This window comes from Zootoca vivipara, chromosome 6, assembly GCF_965207765.1.
Source record: "Zootoca vivipara chromosome 6, rZooViv2.hap1.1, whole genome shotgun sequence".
NCBI classification, from domain to species: domain Eukaryota; kingdom Metazoa; phylum Chordata; class Lepidosauria; order Squamata; family Lacertidae; genus Zootoca; species Zootoca vivipara.
The window spans coordinates 56,098,385-56,121,682 of NC_142589.1; the positions used below are offsets into that span (position 1 = coordinate 56,098,385).

General features: G+C 46.1%; 1 protein-coding gene across 4 annotated transcripts; it reads left to right on the forward strand.

Moving 5' to 3' along the window:
• Window positions 1-3,409: 3,409 nt before the first annotated feature.
• Window positions 3,410-13,551, forward strand: PEF1 (penta-EF-hand domain containing 1). 4 transcript variants are annotated; one of them, XM_088672254.1, is made up of 5 exons: window positions 3,410-3,727; window positions 5,642-5,927; window positions 8,771-8,929; window positions 11,039-11,182; window positions 12,503-13,551. In XM_088672254.1, exons 1-5 carry the CDS (start codon window positions 3,725-3,727, stop codon window positions 12,730-12,732), a joined length of 822 nt encoding a protein of 273 aa, XP_088528380.1. In that variant the 5' UTR covers window positions 3,410-3,724; the 3' UTR covers window positions 12,733-13,551. The 4 variants fall into 4 exon arrangements, with proteins under 4 accessions (XP_088528380.1, XP_088528381.1, XP_034977095.1 ...); XM_088672255.1 differs by having other exon boundaries at window positions 8,774-8,929; XM_035121204.3 differs by having other exon boundaries at window positions 3,410-3,478.
• The last annotated feature ends 9,747 nt before the right edge of the window (window positions 13,552-23,298 follow it).

Sequence of the window (23,298 nt, forward strand, 5' to 3'; positions counted from 1 at the left end):
ATAAAAGCCTAAAGGTTTTTGCCCCTAAATACTTAAGAAGCTGCCATTACATAGCCCATTGCAAACAGCACAGCCTCTTGAAGTAATAATCAGCGCATTTAACAAATTTAAATCACATCCTCTCCAAAAACTTATAGTAGCTCACGATCTAATGTCTACTATTGGATACAGTGGTACCTCGGTTTATGAACACAATTGGTTCCAGAAGTCTGTTCATAAACTGAAGCATTCATAAACTGAAGCGAACTTTCCCATTGAAAGTAATGGAAAGTGGATTAATCCGTTCCAGATGGGTCCGCGGAATGCTCAACTTGAAGCGTACTTAACCCGAAGCATGGGTGTAATTGGTTCCGGAAGTCTGTTCATAAACTGAAGCATTCATAAACTGAGGCGAACTTTCCCATTGAAAGTAATGGAAAGTGGATTAATCCATTCCAGATGGGTCCACGGCGTTCATAAACCGAGGTGTTTGTAAACCGAGGTCCCACTGTATTGGACTTGGAGCCACAACTGCAGGATCAGTATTCTTACTGAAATACATAATTGAATTAATATTACAGTTAAATAAAACAAGCCTTTTAAAGAGAGAGATAAAAAAATATATAATTAACACCAATGTAATTTATAAAATATAGTTATATATCATAATACAGCTCAATACATCTTATGCAAAACAAAGCAATGAGAATAATAGACATTGGGAACAAATGACATTATAGCTTCCAAAAAGCTCATCTGAACAAGAAGGCTTAATGTCTAGAAGACTAGGCAAATGTTCTATAGCTTTGGAGCCACCAAAGAGAAAGCAATGTAACTTTTACTGGTCTTACACCCAGTGTTTTTTTCCTGGGGGTACTCAAGGGTACACAGTACCAGCACACACACCCCAATGTTAAAACTGTGGCACTTATTTCATGGTGAGTACTGGCACCTTTTTTTCTTTTTCTTTTTAAAAAGCACTGCTTACATCACTTAAACATAAAGCTTTGAGCAGGCAATCCCTTCAAGATTTTAAAACAAGCAGCAAGAAGGGGTGTGCATAGGGATTTCTGGTCCCCTGAAAGATGCATGAATAGACCCTTGAGACGCCCAAGGACCTTAAATCTTCCTTTGAAGATTCTGTGTCCAGGGCAGCTGTCTATCAGCTCCATCTGGTACGCAGGCTGAGACCCTACCTGCCTGCAGACTGTCTCGCCAGAGTGGTGCATGCTCTAGTTATCTCTCGCTTGGACTACTGCAATGCGCTCTACGTGGGGCTACCTTTGAAGGTGACTCGGAAACTACAACTAATCCAGAATGTGGCAGATAGACTGGTGACTGGGAGTGGCCGCCGAGACCACATAACACCGGTCTTGAAAGATCTACATTGGCTCCCAGTATGTTTCCGAGCACAGTTCAAAGTGTTGGTGCTGACCTTTAAAGCCCTAAATAGCCTCGGTCCAGTATACCTGAAGGAGCATCTCCACCTCCATCGTTCTGCCCAGACACTGAGGTCCAGCACTGAGGGCCTTCTGGCGGTTCCCTCATTGTGAGAAGCCAAGTTGCAGGGAACTAGACAGAGGGCCTTCTCGGTAGTGGCGCCCACCCTGTGGAACGCCCTCCCATCAGATGTCAAAGAGAAAAACAACTACCAGACTTTTAGAAGACATCTGAAGGCAGTCCTGTTTAGGGAGGCTTTTAATGTTTAATAGATCACTGTGTTTTATTTTTCTGTTGGAAGCCGCCCAGAGTGACTGGGGAGACCTGGCCAGATGGGCGGGGTATAATAAATTATTATTATTATTATTATTGAACCTCTCTTCTCATTGCCCCCTGTATCAATGTCATTTGCCTTGACTGTTTGTTAGCATTGATGTGACCCCATTGCCCACTCACCAAAGAGCCTGTGCATCAGCATACAAGGGCACCATTACAGTGGACATCTATCTTCTCCCATATGTTACCATGATTGCTCAGAATACATGCCTTAATATTCACCTGAGGGTTATTTCTCAATATTAAAATAATAAGCCATTCAGAACATGGTGATTGGGGAGTCAGGTTGGAATTCAGCTTATATGTGCCATGAGAACCATTTTCCACTGCAACCCTGGATCTATGCTGCCGGAGGATAGGCAATTTATTTGTCTGACGGAACTGGCACAGAAATCTGCACACTTTCCAAATATACAGGAAGACAGCTTTTAATTTTACAGTAGTTTGTTTCATTATTGTACCGGAGTGCCAATGACAGGCGCTCAGAAAGCAGCAGATACAAGATCAGAGCATTTCAGGAAATTGAGTTTCATTTAAAAAGTAAACAAAATAGAAATTTAACCTTTATGATGAAGACTGTCCAGAGAAGGAAAGGAAAGAGAGAACGGTGAGAAGTGATTCCACCAAGAGCCTTTTTTAACCATGCAGTCAGGTAAATGAAAGTTGAAAGGGGGTAGGACACACGCTGAGCATGCCCATGTTTGTTGGGTGCCAGGATTGGAAATTCACACTCCCATTCCAAACAGTGGAAAGGTGCAAAGAGCTTCTCTCTGTGTAGTGGTGATTGAGGTATGAGCCATTTTTCCATTGGTGGAGAAGCATGCCAACACCATTTCGGGTTCCTGCCCTTTTCTGCTCTTTTAAATATGACACCTGTTTTGTGTTATGCCACACACCCCACAACAACCTCTGGAAGTGAGAGTGGAGCTGGGATTCCAGGCTAAGGCTATATACAGTATTAATCACAGCAAGACCCATTTCTAGAACCACCTGCAGTTCTGTGGTTTGGAGGTATAAAGATACACACTCAGCTGGGATCTGTAAAAAGCAAGACAGATATATATATATATATATAAATTTTCTTTTAAAAGTGCACATGAAATAAAGATTTAAAAAAATAGTTAAAACTACATATCAGCCTTCAGTTAAAATGCCTGTTCGAATAAAAAATGATTTATTGTTATATTTTGCTATTACCTCTGTTTGTATAATGCCACGGTGGCTTTTTTGTGTAATTATTTCTGTTTCTGTTGTTGCCACTCTTGCGGCGGCTCTTCGCTACTCAACATAGCTGCCAAGTTATCCCTTTTTTTAAGGGATTTTCCCTTATGCTGAATAGGCTTCCTCGCGAGAAAAGGGAAAACTTGGCAGCTATGCTACTCAACCGCCCTGATGTAAAAGCGGGGGAAGCCGAAGCGGCTCTTAGCAACGATCGGCAACGGCTGAGGGGGTGGGGCTACGAGCTCTTCCCCGCCCACCAGCACCGGCAAGACCCGCTTCTCCTTTTATGGACTTCCTCAGTAACAGGGCCCCGCCCACGGTGGGTGACTGACGGGAGCTCGGCCCAAGTCCGCGGGAGGCTCAGCAATCTTGTCCCCCAATTGGCTGCGTCAGTGGGCGGGCCAGAGCGGAAAATAGTGGGCGTGCCAGCGGCAGAGAGGCGGGGGCGGTGGCCCGAGCGGCTGTGAAAAGCTCAATGGCGGCCAGCTACCCGTATGGGCAGGTAAGCGAGCGAGGGAGGAGCGCCGACCGCCTTCTCCTGCCGAGGGGAGCCTCCATGGGGCCTAGGCGACGGCGCGTTTCCGGGGGAAGGGGGAGTTGGACGTTGCCTAGGGAACGGGGAGTGGGAGAAGACCCAGGAATCCGGGGCGATAGAGATAGGAGGCTGGACGGGGAAAACGTACGCAGACAGGAAGCGCATCTCTCCCAGAGTGACGTTATTGCCGGCGTGGGCCTGTGAGGTGACATCATGGTTAGGCTCGAGTGCAAAGTATTCATTGGGAGAAGGGTCAGAAGTGTTTGGCCTGATCACCTAGGTGATCAGAGGAGAGCTGGTGTAGCAGAGTGACAGGCAGCACCGTCCTGTGGAAGTAATAATAATAATAAATTTATTATTTATACCTTTCCCATCTGGCTGGGTTTCCCCAACCACTCTGGGCGTCATACAGCATATAAAAAATTGCAAAACATCAGGCATTTTAAAAATGCCGGATACAGGCCTGCCTTCAGATGTATATGGTGCCCTTGCTAGCCAAGTGCTGTCAGTCTTGATGTGCCTTCCTTGACATGCACACACACTAGCTTGTCCCCAACCAAATGCAAGATTCCTCCCTCGTTTCCTTTGTCTATCCACTCTCTCTGTTTTGTCTTTGCTGGCCACCTTGAAATTGTAAGCTCATAGCTGCCAAGTTTTCCCTTTTCTTGCGAGGAAGCCTATTCAGCATAAGGGAAAATCCCTTAAAATAAGGGATAACTTGGCAGCTATGTTAAGCTCTGTGGAGCAGAGACTAGCCCTTTCTCTGCTTACATCACGCATATATAACATTTAACCCTTCACATGTTGCAGTCCTAGCAAGCATTGCCAGTGGCCAGGGATGATGGGAGATGTAATTCAGCAACATATGGAGGGCCAAACCCCCAATGAAAGGTGTTAATGCTGGATGCACTTGTTAGTAGTATTAGTTATCTTTGGTGACTAAGAGACATGTGCTGGAGTCCTTTGATCAAACACGTTTGGAAGCTTCTCTTCACCTCTCCTCCGCTGTGTAGAGGAGGCTCTGTGGTGTCAGGGCTGAAAAGTCATCTCCTACTCTGCCTGTTCAACAAGTTAAGCAGAGAATCATTGCTTCCTGGGCCATTGGGTTCAGCTGTGCCTATGGTCCTTGGGGTTTTCCATGTACTGAGACACCCCAAATGCAAGTTCTTCTTGCTATGCCACTGACAGCAGTGATGTAGATGTGACACTTCTATCTGATTTTTGCAATATTTCATGCAAATTCCTTGCCTATAAGTAAATGTGAGGCGATATCAGTGCTAAAACCTTCCCCCCAAGATCTTGGACTCCGAATCCTGGGAGCCATCCCTGCTACTCTGCTGGTTTCTCGGGGTCTTATTCCTTATTCCTGATTAATTAGTCCAAAATATCTTGAAGTTTTGAAGTTTTATTTACTACATTTCTAACGTAGCACTTGGTAATATATTCCTCTCTCTCTCTCTCTCTCTCTCTCTCTCTCTCTCACACACACACACAAACACACTTGAACCTTGTGATGTAGATAAGGAGGACTCATCCAAACTTCCATTTGTGCCATGATTTGTAGGCACAGGACCATGTTTTCCAGGCATTGATTCAAGCAGGGCTGTTGTTTTTGTCCCACCAAGGAAACCCTTTTACCTCTGAATTGGAACAGACATCAACTGAGTTTTATGTGGCTTGATGTTTGTTCCAATTCAGCAGTAAACAGCAGGTTTTCCTGGGGGAAGCAATGGTACATAAAAACCACACCAAACCGCTCAGAAAGCACGAACCTGTGCCTACAAATTGCAGCACAACCAGAAGTCTGGATAAACCCAGAGACTGATTGGATAAAGGTCATACAGTGCACTTCTTGCCTGATGGAGGGGTTGGACCCAGGACTCGCTCGTCCTGTTCTGACTGTCTAACCACCACTCCATACTGATTGTACATACTCACAGTTCCTTCCATGCATTGGTAGTGCCACTCTGCACTCCATCCAGGACTGTTGGGTTAATCGCTCTGCATTATATTATCTTGAATATGCACTGGGAATGTATAGGCCCCTCCCCTTCATCCTTGCATATTAATGGGATGTAGAAATCAACTCATTCCTCCTGCCACTTTCATAGCCTTTTCCTTTTCCTGTAGGGTTACCCTGGTTCTGCAGGACAAGCTCCGGGTGCTCCACAAGGCAACTATCCTGGAGGAGGCCAGTATGGAGGCGGGGTGCCTCCTGGCAGCTCCTATGGTGGACCAGCGCCTGGAGGTCCCTATGGGCCACCCTCAAGTGGAGGACCTTATGGCCACCCTTCCTCTGGGCCTCCTGGTGGAATGTATGGAGGAGGCCCAGCACCAGGAGGACCTTATGGGCAACCCTCTACCAATCCATATGGTGCTCCTCAACCTGGCCCCTATGGGGCAGTAGGTCCTGGAGGTGAGTACTAAAAGAGCTTAGAGCTGTTCTGATGACTATGTGCTTTCAGGTGGATTAGTAGTGTTATAGTAGCAGTAGTAATAATGACACACAAATTCATAAAATGTTCCATATTTTTAATCTATAGCCTTTAAATTGTTGTTGTTAGTTTCTATGGGACGCGGGTGGCGCTGTGGGTTAAACCACAGAGCCTAGGCCTTGCCGATCAGAAGGTCGGTGGTTCGAATCCCCGCGATGGGGTGAGCTCCTGTTGCTCGGTCCCTGCTCCTGCCAACCTAGCAGTTCGAAAGCACGTCAAAATGCAAGTAAATAAAGAGGTACCGCTCCGGTGGGAAGATAAACGGCGTTTCCGTGTGCTGCTCTGGTTCGCCAGAAGTGGCTGTGTCATGCTGGCCACATGACCTGGAAGCTGTATGCCAGCTCCCTTGGCCAATAAAGTGACTGGACCTAATGGTCAGGGGTCCCTTTACCTTTACCTTATGTTAGATGTTTTTCTGTTTTTATATTGTAAACTGCCCTGTTATCCTCAAATGAAAGGTGGTATCAAAATTTAATCAATCATCATGGGGAGGAGGTCTAATGGATTCCCATATGGGGCTTGCTTTCTGAATTCAAATGACATGGTACTCCATGTCTTGTCTGAATGATGCCACCCGCTTTTCTGGGGCTGCTGGTGTGTATTGCCCCGTTTTCTTGCTAATGAAATTTCATACCAAATTCTTTCTTTGAAAAATTATTCTTGGCAAGAGCTCCCATCCCTTGCGGGGGCGGAATTAGTGCCAGCGCCTTCCATCAAGAGTTTGGGTGTAATCTTCAGCGCCTTCCTTTCTATGGAGGCACAGATTACAGCTACAACAAAGGCAGCATTTTTCCATCTCCGCCAAGCTAAGCAGTTGGTCCCTTATCTCTCTCGCCCTTACCTCGGCACGGTGATCCATGCCACGGTCACCTCCAGGCTCGATTATTGCAACTCACTCTACGTAGGGCTGCCCTTGAAACTGGCCCGGAAACTCCAGCGGGTGCAGAATGCTGTGCCGAGACTCCTCACAGGGTCCTTGCCGCGGGAGCACATTCATCCGGTGCTATACCAGCTGCACTGGCTCCCAGTGGAGTGCAGGATCAGGTTTAAGGTGCTAGTTTTAACCTTTAAAGCCCTATACGGCCTAGGGCTCGTACCTACGGGACCTCCTCTCCTCGTATGATCCACAGAGGACCTTAAGGTCTGCAAATAATAACACCCTGAAAATCCTAGGCCCCAGGGAGATTAGACTAGCCTCAACCAGAGTCAGGGCCTTTTCAGCCATGACCCCAGCCTGGTGGAACGCTCTCACAAGAGACTAAGGCCCTGCGGGATTTGACATCTTTCCGCAGGGCCTGCAAGACGGAGCTGTTCCGCCAGGCCTTTGGTCGGGGTTCAGTCTGATTCTTTTCTTTCTGTATAAGAACAAGCATTAAAGAGCCCTCCTAGCCTGCTCACAGGTCCAATAATTATTATTTATTTATTTATTACCACCCCCCCATCCGGCTGGGTTTCCCCAGCCACTCTGGGCGGCTTACAACAGGAAAATGAAATAAAATAATCTATTAAACATTAAAAGCCTCCCTAAACAGGGCTGCCTTCAGATGTCTTCTAAAAATCTGGCAGCTGTTTTTCTCTTTGACATCTGATGGGAGGGCGTTCCACAGGGCATGCGCCACCACCGAGAAGGCCCTCTGCCTGGTTCCCTGCAACTTGGCTTCTCGCAACGAGGGAACCATCAGAAGGCCCTCGGTACTGGATCTCAGTGTCCGGGCAGAACGATGGGGGTAGAGCTGGGAAACCAGGGTTCAAATCCTCACTCAGTGATGAAGCTCACTGGGCAACCTTGGGCCAGTCACTGCCTCTCAGCCTAATCTACCTCGCAGGTGAAATGAGGAGAGGCAGAAACATGTACGCTGGCTTGAACTCCTCAGAGAAATGATGGAATATAAATTAAATAATTAAAGGTACATGTGGTCTTTGATTGCAATGGTGGGCTATCCCTTATATGAACACTGATCAAACCCCAGCCGGGGAAACTTTTGTAAATTTGAAAAAAATGTAAACTTCTCTCTCACACACACATTTTGGTTATTAATTAGCACACCATTTTGCAAGGCTGGGTGAAGCTTGTGTTTTGCAGATGTCACATTTCTGCCTCCCCTTTCCCAAATCTCCCAAGATTCCCTTTCTTCTACTTACCAAGCGTTTCAAGCACCCAAGCGTCTATCTTTGGCATCTATCATGTAAAGGGCCTCTTGGTGTGCAGCTGGAGCCCTTGACTCGAGTTTTGCACCGCAGCGTTGGAGAAGCAGTCGCTAATTGAATTATTCATCTCCATTTAGATAGGCAGTTGAGAAGGACTGCATTATTTAAGGTTCCAAGGTGGGAGCCAAAAGGCACTGAAGCTGCCACCCTGAGTGGTGGAAATAAAAGTTTATGGCTGTGCATCTGTCTCCTGGAACTGGGTAGCATTTACATCCTGCTGAAACAACACACCTTCCGCATGTTTGCACTCAACTTTACAAACTATCTAAAGAGATCCCATTTATTTCCCTTCTGTTTTTACAAGGCTTTGCATCCCAGCTCCTGCTGGGGGGTGTTGAGCCGTCTTCCGCAGGATTAATAACTTGGCTATTAAAAAAACCTTTTAGAAAACAATGGCTGACTCAGCGGGTGTGAGAGAGGGCCTGTCCAATCCCTGTTGCTCTAGCTGCCAAAAATCTGCTGAGCTAAATGCTTGCTGCCAGTGGCAGTGGGCGCTTGCCATGCCTTGATGAATGGCCATGCGGTTCTCCTAATTTGTGTTCTGCCCTTTTCCCAGCAGGGAACATCCCCCCAGGTGTGGACCCAGAAGCCTTCTCTTGGTTCCAGAGTGTGGATGCTGACCACAGCGGCTACATCTCAGTCAAAGAACTCAGGCAAGCCCTAGTCAACTCCAACTGGTCTGCCTTCAATGAGGAAAGCTGCTCAATGATGATGAGTGAGTCCAGATGTTGATGATTCAAATCAAATGTGCTTGTAGTGGGAGGGGTCTGGAATGTTTATAATCTCTCATAATACTCTGTACTTTGGTATGGTGACTAAGACACATGGAAACAGACAATTCTCGAAGGTGCAATACAAGATTTTCTTTAAAAAATACTTGTATCAGGGGCTGGGGACTTTTCTGCTGGCAGTTTCCCTTTGGAGTTGAAAAATATAGATGTGCCCTACATCAACATATGTGTGAATTTATGCCAGAATGCAAACTTCAGTTTAAAAACTGCTCTTGTTATCTGAGGGGACTCAAAACTTCATAGCAGATGCCTACTTTCCTGATCCTGCTTCAGGTTCTAATTCTCAAAAGAGAAGAACATGGAACTATCAAAAAGGGACAGGATGCACTAGGATGCACTAATCGCTAGCAGGCCCACATGATCGGAAGCCAGAGTGGATCAAATGTGAATCATTTCAAAGACCATTTTGGTAATGAAGGGGCAGGGTAACCTTAAGAAATCCTCAGCATCACCCTCAACCAAAATTGCAAAGTGGAATCAATTTGTTGTTGTTGTAAGGATTGCCACATAATGTGTGCCAGGGGTTGCCGTTTTAGCACCCACTGGCATGCATGTACCTGGCACTCACAGGTTTCCCTTCCCTGCTCCTCCCCCCTGCTGAAATCAGGCTCAAAAGATGCATTCTGTTGTGACCAATGGAACAGGTTGTGGTGTGTGTGCTTCATTGCGCAGGGAAACTGCCCACAACATTTTCTCTGATTTGCAACTCTGCACACAGGCCCCAAAAGGCTGACAAACCCTGATTATGCAGAGTGCATTGAACACTTGAAATGAGCTGTATAAATGCCAAGGCTGTTTGATGTTCTTCAGTTGTGCTTGAAGTTCATGGACTCCCATGCTTGCCTTCTTCAGAATTTTCATCTCCCTCGTCATCATTATTCCTCATTATTATTATTTCAATTTTTGTCCTGCCGTTCCTCCCAAAGGAGCTCAGGACAACCATACAGCATTCGCAAAAAGACATAATTAAGACCCAACAAAGAATAAAACAATTAAGGGATATTTTTTAAAAAATTCACAATTCTATCTGCTAAACGTATGACCCATCAATTACTAACCCCCTGGGTTAATAAAAGTCCCGATAGATTTCACTGGCATGTTAGCAATGTGGGGAACAGCTGCTCTTCACCAAGAAGGGAGTGCCATACTCAAGGTGTTGCCACAGAGGAGGCCCTGCTGCAGGCTGCCACCATTACCCCCAGGCCACACTTGCCAGCAGTGCCACCCGTCAGTTTTCCCTTGCTAGCCTTAAGGCTCAAATTGGTTAGCATTGGAGGAGGCAGGTATTTCTTAAGTCCTTAGCCCCTGAGCTATTTAGGGCTTTGTGTGCCAGTACCAGCACTGCATCAGGTGGCTCACAGGCAGCCAGTCCAAAGCTTTTAGGACTAGTGATTCATGGTCCCATCTTGCTGTCCCTCTCCACAACCTGGCAGCTGCATTTTGCATCAGCTGCAGCTCCTGGACTGTCTTCAAGGGTAGTTCAACATAGACTACCTTGCAGTAATTAAAATGGGAGTCGTCCACATAGTAAATGTTCGAGTGTGTGTGCTTTTTTTCCAGACCACCCTGCTGAAACAGTAATTGAGTTTAAAATCTTCTGTAGTCTTCAAAAGATCCTCCAACGTTGTTTGTGGAAAGCATTAGTCTCCTAGTGGCAGTACAACCCTAAGAACAACCCCAGGCTTGTCCTTGCTACTAGCATGTGGCATACAGAAGGTATTGTGAAGAATTGCATGTTACACTGGAGACAGACAATAGTTCTTAGAGGGCTGCAAGCACTGTGATAGATACTCTGCTTTACACACATTGTTTGGTCTCAAGCTTTCTTCTGGTCAAACAGATTTTGCTGGGTTTTGAAACACTGCACAAACCTGGTGGAGCAGAGGCAAAAGTAGGATTAGGTGCCTCTCTTGTGTCGCCTTCAGTTCTTGGGTCTGTGTTGCAAGGCGGGTATTCTGTCTCTGGTTTTGAGTCAGCAAGTATATGGAACCACAGCTCAGTGCTCCACTCTCTTTTTTTTACTGCCTCTGCAGACATGTTTGATAAAACCAAATCTGGGCGAATTGATCTCTATGGGTTCTCGGCCCTGTGGCGTTTCATCCAGCAGTGGCGGAATCTCTTCCAGCAGTACGACCGTGACCAGTCAGGAAGCATCAATTGTAATGAGCTTCACCAAGGTGAGACAGAAAGAGGCAACAGTCCTTAAAGCCTCAAGAGGCTGTTGATGATCTCTAATGCTGCTGGAGAGTGGCTGTTTTTAGGTAGAGGTCTGTTCAGATTGTTGCTTTCGGGCTCAGGGGCCATTCCAAAACAACCATGAAGAACAGACTGAGGTTTCCGCCATGGTTAGTGAGAGTTCCCTCAGTCAGGTAATCTCTTATGTCCCTCTGCTGCTAGGCTGAACCATCCAGCCTTCTGTTGAACTGCTGACACAATCCAGATCCCCAATAACTGTGATGAGATTGAATCAATGCATTATGACCGGAACAAGCTAAAGCAGCTTTTGCCAACCTGGTGCCTTCCAGATGTTTTGGGCTACAACTCCCATCAGCTGGCAATGGCCGAGCCTACAACCTAGTAAACTTATAGATGTGAAGTTTTTGCATCAGGCAAACGTGCCTCTTGCTTTGTGTCTGGAGAGCAGATGAGCTGATTTATTCAGGAAGCTCTGACAGCAGAACAATGGCTCATTGGATTTATGTGGTTCCTCGAGAGTGGAGCCATAGCTCAGCGGGAGGCTGCATACTTCTCATGCAACAGGTTCCCAGTTCAGCCCCTGACATCTTCCAAGTAGGGTTGAACAAGTCCCCACCTGAAGCCCTGGAGAACTGGCATCAGTCATTGCAGACAACACTGAGCTTGATGGACCAGGGGTCTGACTCTGAGTAATGCAGCTTTTTCTGGCAGTCTCCGTAGGTTCATGAGAACCGAAATGCAAGTCCCTAGTGCAGTTATCTGGAGTGCCTTGGGGCTAGGCTTGGAAACCGAGAAAGAACTGGTCTAAGAAGAGGCTGAGCAGACACAGAGTTAGCAGTGGTTAGATGATGTGCCAAGAGAGGAGTGTGGAAAAAATGCATCATCAGGGACCGCTGAAAAATGTAGCCATGTAGAAATACTGGCATGGTTCTTGGGTGCATGAATGCTCAGCTCTGAGTGACTCAAGAAAGGCCATCTTGTCTCAGTGTTATGTTAGTATTTGGGTGAGAAGAAAAAAGTTTAGTACTTGGGCAGTTGATGATGATAATAATGGGCACTTGGGCAGTTGATGATAATAATGGGCACTTGGGCAGTCGATGATAATAATAACTATTATTACTGTTATAGCATTTTACCCTCCTCATCAGTGGGAAAGATTCCCAGAGTAGCTTGCAAAGATCACTCATAAGACAACATTCATAATAAGACTATAATAACAGCTGGGAATCATTTGTGACTTGCACCCATGGCTGTGTGAAGCGTGGATTCTCATTCTCTCTTCCTGCCCTCTGTTCTCCTAGCGCTTTCCCAAATGGGCTACAGCCTGAGCCCCCAGTTTTCCCAGCTGCTGCTCTCCCGTTACTCACCGAAGGCTGCCAATCCTGGTATCCAGCTGGACCGCTTCATCCAAATCTGCACCTTGCTCCAGTCCCTGACCGAAGCCTTCCGAGAAAAGGATACTGGCATGACGGGCAATGTACGACTCAACTATGAAGACTTCCTTACGATGTCGACTGCTCGCGTGTTGTGAGAGCCAGGGGTATTGATTTTGTTGGTGATCCCACTGGTGGCTGCTGGCATTTCCTTCCACAGAAGGAAGGACCACTTTGTCCGGAGGACATTGTGTTGCAAAGGAAAATGAAATTGCCCTTCTCCATCATACCTGTGTATTGCCAGATGCTTAAGCTAGGTGGATTCTTGGAAAGGGTTCAGTTTGATTGCATTGAAACAGCTGCCTCTTATAGCCACTAGAGGGTGAGCCACAAAGACCAAGTCAGACTGTCTGTGCCAGGCAGCTCTGCAGCAGCCCCCTCTACCTGAGTTCTCTCCTCTTCCCCCACTCAACCAACCTGCCAAAAAGTTAGAGGGTTGCCAAGAAGTTTGAATAAAGCTTCTTGCTCCTAAATTGCCCTTCTGTAGTTTGCATGTGCAACCTGTAATCACCAAAGCAGAAAACAACACCTAGGGAAGAGAATTGGGTTCCATGCTTTTGTGTCGACAGCAGCCAAAATTCCTGCATTCCATGACATCCATGTCAAGTGCAGATCCCTTCTTTGCCACTAGATGGTGAGACCATCAGCCAAGATTCCAGACTCTTTTTTTTTTCCTGGGGAGGGGCTTTCCCCCTGAAGTCTTGACCCTCTGGTTAATGTGTCCTGGCAGATTTCTTTTTGCATTGCTAAAGTGCAAACTCCCTTGCCAACAACTCGTTTGGCACTTCTCAGTTGTTTTCTCAGTTGCCAACATATTGCTTGTGATTTCTGTAGAGGCCAAAATCATGGATAAAGATGTGTCAGTAAGAGATTTGTACCCAGGTAAAACTCTGTACAATAAAGCACCCTAAACACTCTTTCCCCCTTCTGTGTGTTTCTTTCGTGCATGAGAACTGTACACAATACTGGGGGGATAAAATGGGATGGCCTAATGCAAAACCACCCTGAGCTATTTTGAGGATGGCCAGGATGCAAATATGTTAGATAGAAAGCACCTGGAAGTGGGTGATATAATCCTCAAACCTGCCCTTTGGCAAGAAAGAGTCTGCCAGTTCAACGCACAAGTGGAGAATTCCATGTGGCGAACTGCCGGATTCTCCTCTTCTTTTTATATTGAGTATCCAGCCCTTGTGGTTCCAGAAAATAACTATGAAGCGCACTAAGGCATCGTATTGACAGGCCAGAGGAGAGCTGGGCAGGTGGTGATACTTCAGACAGTACCTGATTTTTCTCCCATGACCAGTTATCTGGGCTTCTGCATCGTGCTACCATCTGCCCAATGTTCTTTCCTTGCAAAAAAGAAAAAGCAGCCATGCATGTTGAATTTCATACATTAGTTTATGCTGCTTTAAATTGTTCTTTTTAAGGGGCCAGGGGCCATACCTCTGGCAGGGCTGGCTGAGGCTGGTCAGGGATGAGGGGAGAGGCATTTGTTTTCATGACTTCCCATCTGCTGAGTCCTGGCATTCAGGGCCTACTTAGCCCAAGGCTGAGTGGGTAACTGTAGTTTTGAGTTGTATCCTCACCAGGAGGGTGATGGGCACAAGACTTGAAAATACTTATTAACAAAACTCTATATTCTTCCACAGATAATAAATGGTTGGTGTCTCTGATGGTGGCACCAGAAGGAGCAACTCCCTCTGTGGCTCAAAAACTGGTGTCTAGATGGTGCCATTGTCTGCCTCCTGATCTCTCTCAGGGGACACTTGCTGGCTCCATGCCTCTAGACATGCCTCTAGACATGGAAGTAGCATCTAGGTTCCATGTTGACCCTTGAGAACACACTGACTGCAGCCAGACTCATCCAATCTGCTCAATTTGTTTTGAGGGCAAGACTCTGGGTAAGGAGGTTCAAGCCCTCTTTCCATCACAGGGTAGAGCAAGTTCCTCAAGCAGAGGACAGGGCCCTTGTACCGAGCCCATTTCACAGCCTCTTTTCTCACTTTTGGTCAAGATAATTGCGGTATACCCAGACTCAGGATGTTTTTTTAGTTAGTTTGAGAACTTCTGTCTCAGATTGGTCTGGTGCCTTCTGGATGGAGAATTTCGCAGCCACGGAAACAGCAGGAGAAAGCAGCTTTAAGCTATTGCTGTAATTTCTCTTGCAAAAACAAACCAGGGGGAGAGGGGGAATCCGCCATGCAAATGATGAGATTAACTTTTAGCTTTGGAAGAAAATTGAACTGCTAATTACTCTTTCAGCTCTTAACGAGCAGCCTCTTCATTAGGCACGGTGTGTGGTTCTGGCTACTGTGCCAGGCAGTTGGCTTTCCTGGTAGTCTGAGAGCTGCACTTCTAGCATAAAATCATTGCCTTTGCAGCAGAGCAAATAATTCCCACTTGTGCATTTCCAAGAACTCCTGGCGCTTTATGCATTGGCTCACCAGATGCAAGTTGTTTATTTTCACCTCCCTGCAGACATAATGTCAAAAGCAACCTCTGCTTGGAACTCTTTTCTTCCCACTAGTCTCAACAAAGAATTTGCATTTACAGAAGCAAAGGTAGGCGAGAAATAACAGCGTAGATTAGTGGACTGAGGTTCTTGGTGAATGGATCTTTGTCTGTGGAGTAGTGACGAGGTGGAGGGCAGGATGTTATGAATGCCTACCCACTGGCAAATTGGATGCCCTTTCCTTGAATTTTCTGCTTTAAAGAAAACGTTTCTGCATTTCTTCCAAAATTCACATGGTTGTGACACACTTCCCCCATCCCAGCTGAATTAAAATAGCGGGCACCTTTCCTCCTTACACCTAAAATGTTTGCATTCAGAGTACAGTATGTATCTAAAAGAGCTGCCTGCCTTTCTGTATGAATCACTGAGGTACTTAGCTTGAAAATGAAGGGTGAGCTCTGAGCAGTGACTAATACAGAGACACAACAGGCATTCTCTGAGAGCAATTTCACACTATACTGTATATATGTAGTGATTGGATTGTTCAGTTGCACACAATGCAGAGACATAGCATAATTACCTGTCAAAAGAGGTGAAGGCAGAATAGTAGCAGAGGGTTTCATTTATGTATAAGTTACACTTTTCAGTTATTTCTCATAGAGCATAGGTTGGGAATTACTGGTTTAATTCTTTTACTGATGGTCTTATCTTGCAAACCTGGAGCATGCACCTAGATGGTGCAGAGGAAACCTCAGATTCTTAGTGGGGTCTACTAGAGAAGTAGATCGGAAGTGTGAGAATTGGTTCCATTTTTTTTAAAAAAGAAAAGCTTTTTTCCTAACCCACACCTTTTCTGGGAGCACTTCTGTACACTCATCCCTGGCAGGAGGTCCCATTGAATTCAGTTGGAGTTCATTCCAAGTAGATATGCACGGGGTTGCACTATTAAATTATTCAGAGACAGAATAACGTTGGTTTGGATGGGTTAGAGGCGTTTGCAAGGAACTAAGCTCTGCCTTTCGTGCCTTCAGTTTACAACTGTTGTAGACTGAGAGTTGTTCCTCAACATCAGTACCACTTTTGCAAAGAATTCCCCTGCTTTGATGGTAGAACAGTGGCTTTCAAGCTAACTTCCAGGGCACCTGAGCATTCCTCACTGGTCAGAACAACAGCCAGTAGGACTAACTCCCCTGAAAGAGAGTCTGATTTTCCTTCTGCCAAGCACAGATGCAAGATTATGCTGGGTGCATTCTAGGGCAGCAGTAGAACTGGGAGGATTTGTTAGTAATTTGCTGAAAGAATTTCACTGGATGGGTAAGATTGTATGAATCCCACTGGTTTAACGAAAATGCAAAGAATTCTTCCCCTACTCCATTCCAGCACTTCCAAACCCTGAAATGCGTGATCTACAGTAACTCTCATGTAGATTTGCCATTCTTTATGTAAGGCATCTCACTGTATCACTCTGGGTGCAGTGCAGCAGGTAGCTGGATCCACCTTGAGCCATCATTTTGTACCTGGTTTCAGCTGGTGGATAACACATTTTTGGAAGAAGAGAAAGTAGACCACATGAGTCTGAAGTCTGTACCTATACACGGCCACACTCCCATTTGTGGATTTCCCACATGCATCTGCTTGGCCACTGTGAGAACAGAGCGTTTGACGCAGGCATAGGCAACCTTGGCTCTCCAGATGTTTTGGAACTCCAACTCCCATGATCCCTAGCTAACACGGCCAGTAGTCAGGGATCATGGGAGTTCCAAACATCTGGAGAGCCAAGGATGCCTATGCCTGGACTAGAGAGTCCATCAGCCTGATCCATCAGAACTCTTCTTATGACATTATGCTCTTTGATGGTAGAAAGAAAGGCTGAGCAGGTCCTAGTCAATTCCCCACATCAGTTGAGGGTCCCCACTACAATGCAGGCTAGAATCCTCTGCACACCTATAGGTAGAAAGGATCCCTGAAAGACAGGGGTTTAAGTTTTTGGAGCTTTTGCCCTGTATGTGATTTGTTTCTCTTTTACTTTGATTATTTATATTAACGGTTTCCCCTTACCTTAACGAAAGCACCTGAGGCAACTAACACGAGCGTGAAAAAGCAATGCACAGCCAAATTAAAAACTAATGGGCAGTAATCAACTCTTTCCTCCTGCGTCTCAAAGAGGTAACTGTTGTCCTTTTTTCTCAGCCCCTTTGTAATCAAAACCTCTTTCTCACACAACGAAGTGAGTAGCTGAAGGAAGGGTGCAGATAGAATCATAGAGTTGGAAGAGACCACAAGGGACATCCAATCCAACCCCCTCCCAAGCAGGAAACACCATCAAAGCATTCTTGACAGATGGCTGTCAAGTCTCCGCTTAAAGACCTCCAAAGAAGGAGACTCCACCACACTCCTTGGCAGCAAATTCCACTGCTGAACAGCTCTTACTGTCGGGAAGTTCTTCCTAATGTTTAGGTAGAATCTTGTAGTTTGAATCCATTGCTCTGTGCCTGCTTCTCTGGTTAATTAAATGCAGGGCGCTTGGATACTCTTGCATACAAACAGTGGGTTGTATCCAGGGTTAGTCTACTCAGAACAGAACCATTGAAAATAATGGCATGGCTAACCTAAGCCAATTTCAATGGGTTTACTCTGGATAAAGCTCATTTGGAGATAACTCCATCCCTTCTCTGCCATTTTGCTTCTGTATCTCAGGTGCCATGTAAATGCTGACATAGTGTCTGCACCTTCAGTATCTTTTGTGCTCAAGTGGTTGTGTGAGCTGTTTTCCCCATCTAGAAATGCACATCAGGAGCAATAGGGCATGAGGGGAAAGGGCTCAGTGGTCGGCCACCTGCTTTGCAAAAGACCCCATTTGTTCTTTGGCATCGCCTGGTGGGGCAGGGAAGGCCCGGTCTGAAACTTTGGAGAACTGCTGCCTATCAAATTAGAAAATGCTGAGTTCGGTGGACCAAAGTTATGACTAGGTAGAAAGAATACACCTTCTTGATTTCCTTTTAAGGCAACGCTGCCCTCTAGTGGCTACGGGTGCTTGGCATCCTGCCAGCTGCATTCTTAAGTGCCGCACCATCCAAGCGAATTGCTTTGTACCAAAATAAAAAAAATCCCTTCCAGTAGCACCTTAGACTAGAGACCAACTAAGTTTGTCATTGGTATGAGCTTTCGTGTGCATGCAGACTTCTTCAGATACACTGAAACAGAAGTCCTGCAAAGTGTATACACTAGCCCTGAATCTCCCTTTCACTCAGTGTTTGAGCACAAGCTTTGCATGCAAAATGTTGTAAGTCTGATCCCTGGAATCTCCAAGGAGGGTTTGGAACAACCCCATCTTAGGCAGAGGCAGACAATATTGGCAGAGTCAGTATAAGGCTGCTTCCTGTATTCCTATGCCAACCAAACAGTGCACATTTCAGGGGCCAAAGCGGGAGGGGGGAGGACTGGCAGATTTTAAAGAGGAAATTACCTCTGGATCACAATAAGCTGTAATCATATTTGCCCTAAAATGCCCCCCGTATCGTGCTCATCGTGCTTTTCTTGAAAGCATCATTTTATTCCAGGCCAGAGTAATACCATGGGCAAGGTTTCCCAAGTTTCTCATAGAAGGAGCACACTTGTTATGTGAAAACTAAAGGGACGCTTTGCGGTTACACCAATTTTCCGTGAAACAGTAAGAGCTACTCGCCCTCAGAGGCTATGCCCCGCGCCCCGTGCTCTTTCTGCAGGAGTCGCTGATCTTGAATAGAAAGGTGCAAGCCCAGAGCAGTGACTCACACAAAGCACAACCACCAACCTCATCTGAGAGCTTGGTATTTATGAGGTATTGGGAATGACTGTGCGATTGAGGATATCTGGTGCAGCAGAATTACATGTATGTGCTCACATCTGGCAAAGGAGGAGGCTAAGTTGCAGCAGTGGCTCAAGTCCAGTTGCCTGCCTACTGAGATGATCAGGAGAAACTTTGCTTCCATCAGAGGAACATTGGACGGGGTGTTTTAAAGGGCCTAAGCTATGGAACTCCTTCCTGTAGGAAAGCTACATGGGCCCCACACTGCAGTGTTACAAGGCTCTTTACAAACAGTTCTGTCGTGCTTTTAGTTTAGAATGACCCCCATTTCCTCTGTTGCCATTGGAATAGTGTTCCCCACCCCCCACCCCCGCTGCTCCACCTTTTATGTTTTTATTTCTATTCATTCTTTATTGGATTCTTGGTTTTTATTTTGCTGCTTTTTTTTTAACCTCGTAAGCCACTTTGGAAAGTTTTTTTTTTTGGCAGAAAAGAGCCTGGAAGTATAAATAAGTAAGGCTGTGGCAGACTAGCCTCCAATTGAGGAGGTAATTTGGGCTCCAGGGAACTTTTAATAATTTGATTTACGTTCTTTCTCCAGGAACACAGCTTGGGAATTAGCAACTTAAAGGAACCGATGCCATGTCTCTGGCGGCAAATAGCAGGGGTTTTATAGATTTCTCTGTGTGATATGCATCCCTACTCAAAAAGGGGGGAAAATACATTAGTCTGTACAACCCTAGTACTGGGGACGTGGCCAGTTTTTCTTTCCCTCCTCTTCTCCTCTGCCTTATTTCTTTTTCTTTAGGAGAAGCTGGTAACTTCCAAATCTTTATGTGCTGCAAACACCTTCTGCAAATGCCTCCAAAGAATGTCAGTGGGCACCTTCTAACCCTTTTTGGCAAGTACTGCTCAGCCTTTTTAAAGCATAAGACACAGGGAGAGGTGAAGTATTTACCGTACTGTACCTTGATATTTTCTAGCACCTCTGTCCATGGTGCTGAATATGATTTGCTAAGAATGCATTGGCAGCAATCACAGAAATTCAAAAATGGAATTGGTATAGGAAGCGCCTGTGTCTTCAGCACAGGGGTGGTCTAGATGCTGCTGGACTCCATCTCCCAGCAGCCCCCATGACTAATAGCTTGGGATGGTAGGAGCTGTAGTCCAGCACCATCTGGAGGGCACTGGGTTGGCTGGCAGTACAGAGAAAGAATCATAGAATCATATAATTGTAGAGTTGGAAGGTGTCACAAGGGTCATATAATCCAACCTCCTGCAAGTCAGGAATCTTTCTGCAATGTGGGGCTTGAACTCCCAACCTAGAGATGAACAGTCTCATGCTCTACCAACTGAGCTAAGAAGCAGGTTGTTCATGCCATGTGTCCTGCCATTTATGGGCAACCACTGGCGGAGGAAGGGGGATAGCCCCACCCCCATGTATGACTAGGCCCGCCCCTGTGTGCATCTAGCCCCGCCTCCAGGTGCACATCATGTGTGCCACTCCGGGTGCCGCAGCAGCTAGCTCCGCCTCTGTGGGCAACCCTTCCCTATTTGTAATACAGACTCTTAGCACAACATGAACTGAGTCTCAAGAACAAAAGGCTAGTCCGGGCAAAGGCGTTGTTGTCTTCTGCTGTTCATTTCAGTGGAGTTTCAATAGAGAAGCTCCCTGGGGATGGTATCCCACGACTTCCCCCTGCCTCCTAGATCCAAGTATGCTACTTTGTCCCAGCCTGCACTCGCTCTCTGAGCAGCTAATGCAGATCCTCGGCTATAAAGATTTCTTTGCTGCATCAGCTCCGCTCTGTGACCTGTGGGTGGTCTTCTCCCGCTTGCCACATTCATCACGCCAGCTCGGCACGCAGCAGAATTTTGCTTAAAGCTGCAGAAACAAGGAAGGAAAAGCCTAATTCCATCTGCTGTAGTGACTCCCAGCCGGAGATCCTTCGAACCCCATTAAAGTTGCTCACTCCTTCAGTCGACCCCTCCAGCTGCAGCCAGCAAAGGGACAGTCGCAGAAGGAAGGGACTGATAAGAGGAATGGAAGCTAATTCCAGGTATAAGTCTTGTCAAGGAGGGCTATCTAACACCACCAGGAGATGGGTGTTTTCTGAATGAATCATCTCTCTGTTAGGGGATTTTGCCTCTAATAATGGGAGGAGGGGTTCTTATTTATTTATTTTCTGCTCTTGTAGCATCAGAATCACTGGCTCATCTCTTCAAGAAGCGATCCTGGCTTGAAAAACTCTTATCTTGCATGACACAGTGAGTAAACTATCGTTTACTAGGGTTGTGCGAATGTGCAGACTCCCAGAGAGGAGTTGCTTTGCCCCTTCTTTGCCCAGAAGAGGGCAACCAAAATAGTCAAAGGCCTGGAAACGATGCCTTATGAGGAACGGCTTAGGGAGCTGGGTATGTTTAGCCTGGAGAAGAGAAGGTTAAGGGGTGATATGATAGCCATGTTCAAATATATAAAAGGATGTCATATAGCGGAGGGAGAAAGGTTTTTTTTCTGCTGCCCCAGAGAAACGGACACGGAGCAATGGATTCAAACTACAAGAAAGAAGATTCCACCTAAACATTAGGAAGAACTTCCTGACAGTAAGAGCTGTTCGGCAGTGGAATTTGCTGCCAAGGAGTGTGGTGGAGTCTCCTTCTTTGGAGGTCTTTAAGCAGAGGCTTGACAGGCATATGTCAAGAATGCTTTGATGGTGTTTCCTGCTTGGCAGGGGGTTGGACTGGATGGCCCTTGTGGTCTCTTCCAACTCTATGATTCTATGATTCTCTCTCTCTCTCTCTCTCTCTCTCTCTCTCTCTCTCTCTCTCTCTCTCTCTCTCTCACACACACACACACACACACACACACACTTTATTCCTATACCATGCTGAACTAAGCCAAGGTTTGGTTTAGCTCCCTCCTCACTAGCCACAGGCTGTAGTCACGGATAAACCTTGGTTTACTGTGTTGCATGAACCAAGTTGCAAACACCTCAGAGAGGATGCCGCAGAGGTCAGATCGATCTCTATGTTAAAATAATAGCTGAGTCTGTTAAGTGTCACTTTGCATGACTAAAGAGTACAGGAGACTGGTTGCCACAGAAACTACTACCGTAGCTGGAGATGCTTCCAGAAGGGGGTAGGCTTCCCCTCCCCTGGCCAAAGGTGATGTCGTTGCTTAGTGTGAGAGAACAATGGTCCTGAGGCAGTCTTTGTTTGGGCTGGAGAGGCCTGGACTGCTTCCTTTGCTGAATCCAAAAGTCACCTCTAAAAGCCTAATGGAGGAACACAGATAAGCACAGCATCAAAGCAAGCCAATTAGCATATTTCAAAGCAAATGAATATAAACATATATGAGCTCATTCTTGCAACAGCTACCAATTCGTTTTGAAGTTATCTTGACTACCAAGATGGAGTTTGCAAGCTTTCCGGAACATTTCACCTTTGGTTTAACGAAAATTGCGGTTGCTATGGAGGTGTGGTGATGCAAATTCTGCCTTAAAGTAACATATAGCTATCTAATAAATGGAGCCTTTGACTTGACTGCAGCAGTGGAAACTGCTGGTCACGCTAAATGCCAAGAGCATTTGTTGGCCCGCAGCTAGTGTGACATTTTCCAAATCCTCCCAAGGGATGAAGGAGCAAAGGCACCTGACATTTCCATGGAAGCAATGAATCATTATCTCCTAGCAAGGTGCAATTACCGATTCATGGTGAGGAAGGCACTGAAGACCTGGGACCTTCAGCCCTCTTGCTATCTCTTCTCAGGCAGTTGTGGTTGCAATGAGAAGCTGCATAGGTCAATGGGTTTCTGAGTTTTTGTTTCTTATTCGGCATCTGGGGGTGTGAAAGACTATGCAAACTTTTGAGGGGTGTGTGTGAAACCATTGCAAATGAAGCTTGCATTCTGTGAATTGTTCCTTGCTGCTATCAGTTCTCGCTCCTCCCAAACCAAGGTGGGTTCATGTGTGAAGTGGAGGACAGATGGATGGGTTTAAAAGAGAATGAGACAGATTTAAGGAGGATAAGGCTATCAGTGCCTTCTAACCCTGATGGAGATGTTCTACCTCCACTGTTGGAGGAAGTGTGCTTCTGAATACCAGTTAGGGGGAAAGACCTGATGCACTCGGGTCCTGCTTGCTGGGTTCCCATAGGAATCTGGTTGGCCACCATGAGAACAGGATACTTTTTGCAGAACACCTACCAGCTACTGATCCATCATGTGTCCGATGAATTTTTGACTTGCGTTGCTAGCAACTTCATCTCCCAAAAGGTGGAGGAAGAAACGAGGGGATCTGCTATCCTAGACTTAATCATCATGACCAGCAGAGAAAAACTGATCACTGAAATGAAAGCATGGGAGAGAGTGACAATATGTCACCTTGGAATTTGTGAGCATAGTTGAGCGTGTATTTCCTGGATTTC

What these genes read in the sequence shown, in the direction of transcription:
- PEF1 (XM_035121204.3), top strand. Translation starts at nt 3,452, where the DNA reads ATGGCGGCCAGCTACCCGTATGGGCAG. An exon ending in TGGGGCAGTAGGTCCTGGAG is followed by an intron (nt 5,928 to 8,770) that starts GTGAGTACTAAA and finishes CCCTTTTCCCAG; the next exon opens with CAGGGAACATCCCCCCAGGT. An exon ending in AAGCTGCTCAATGATGATGA is followed by an intron (nt 8,930 to 11,038) that starts GTGAGTCCAGAT and finishes CTGCCTCTGCAG; the next exon opens with ACATGTTTGATAAAACCAAA.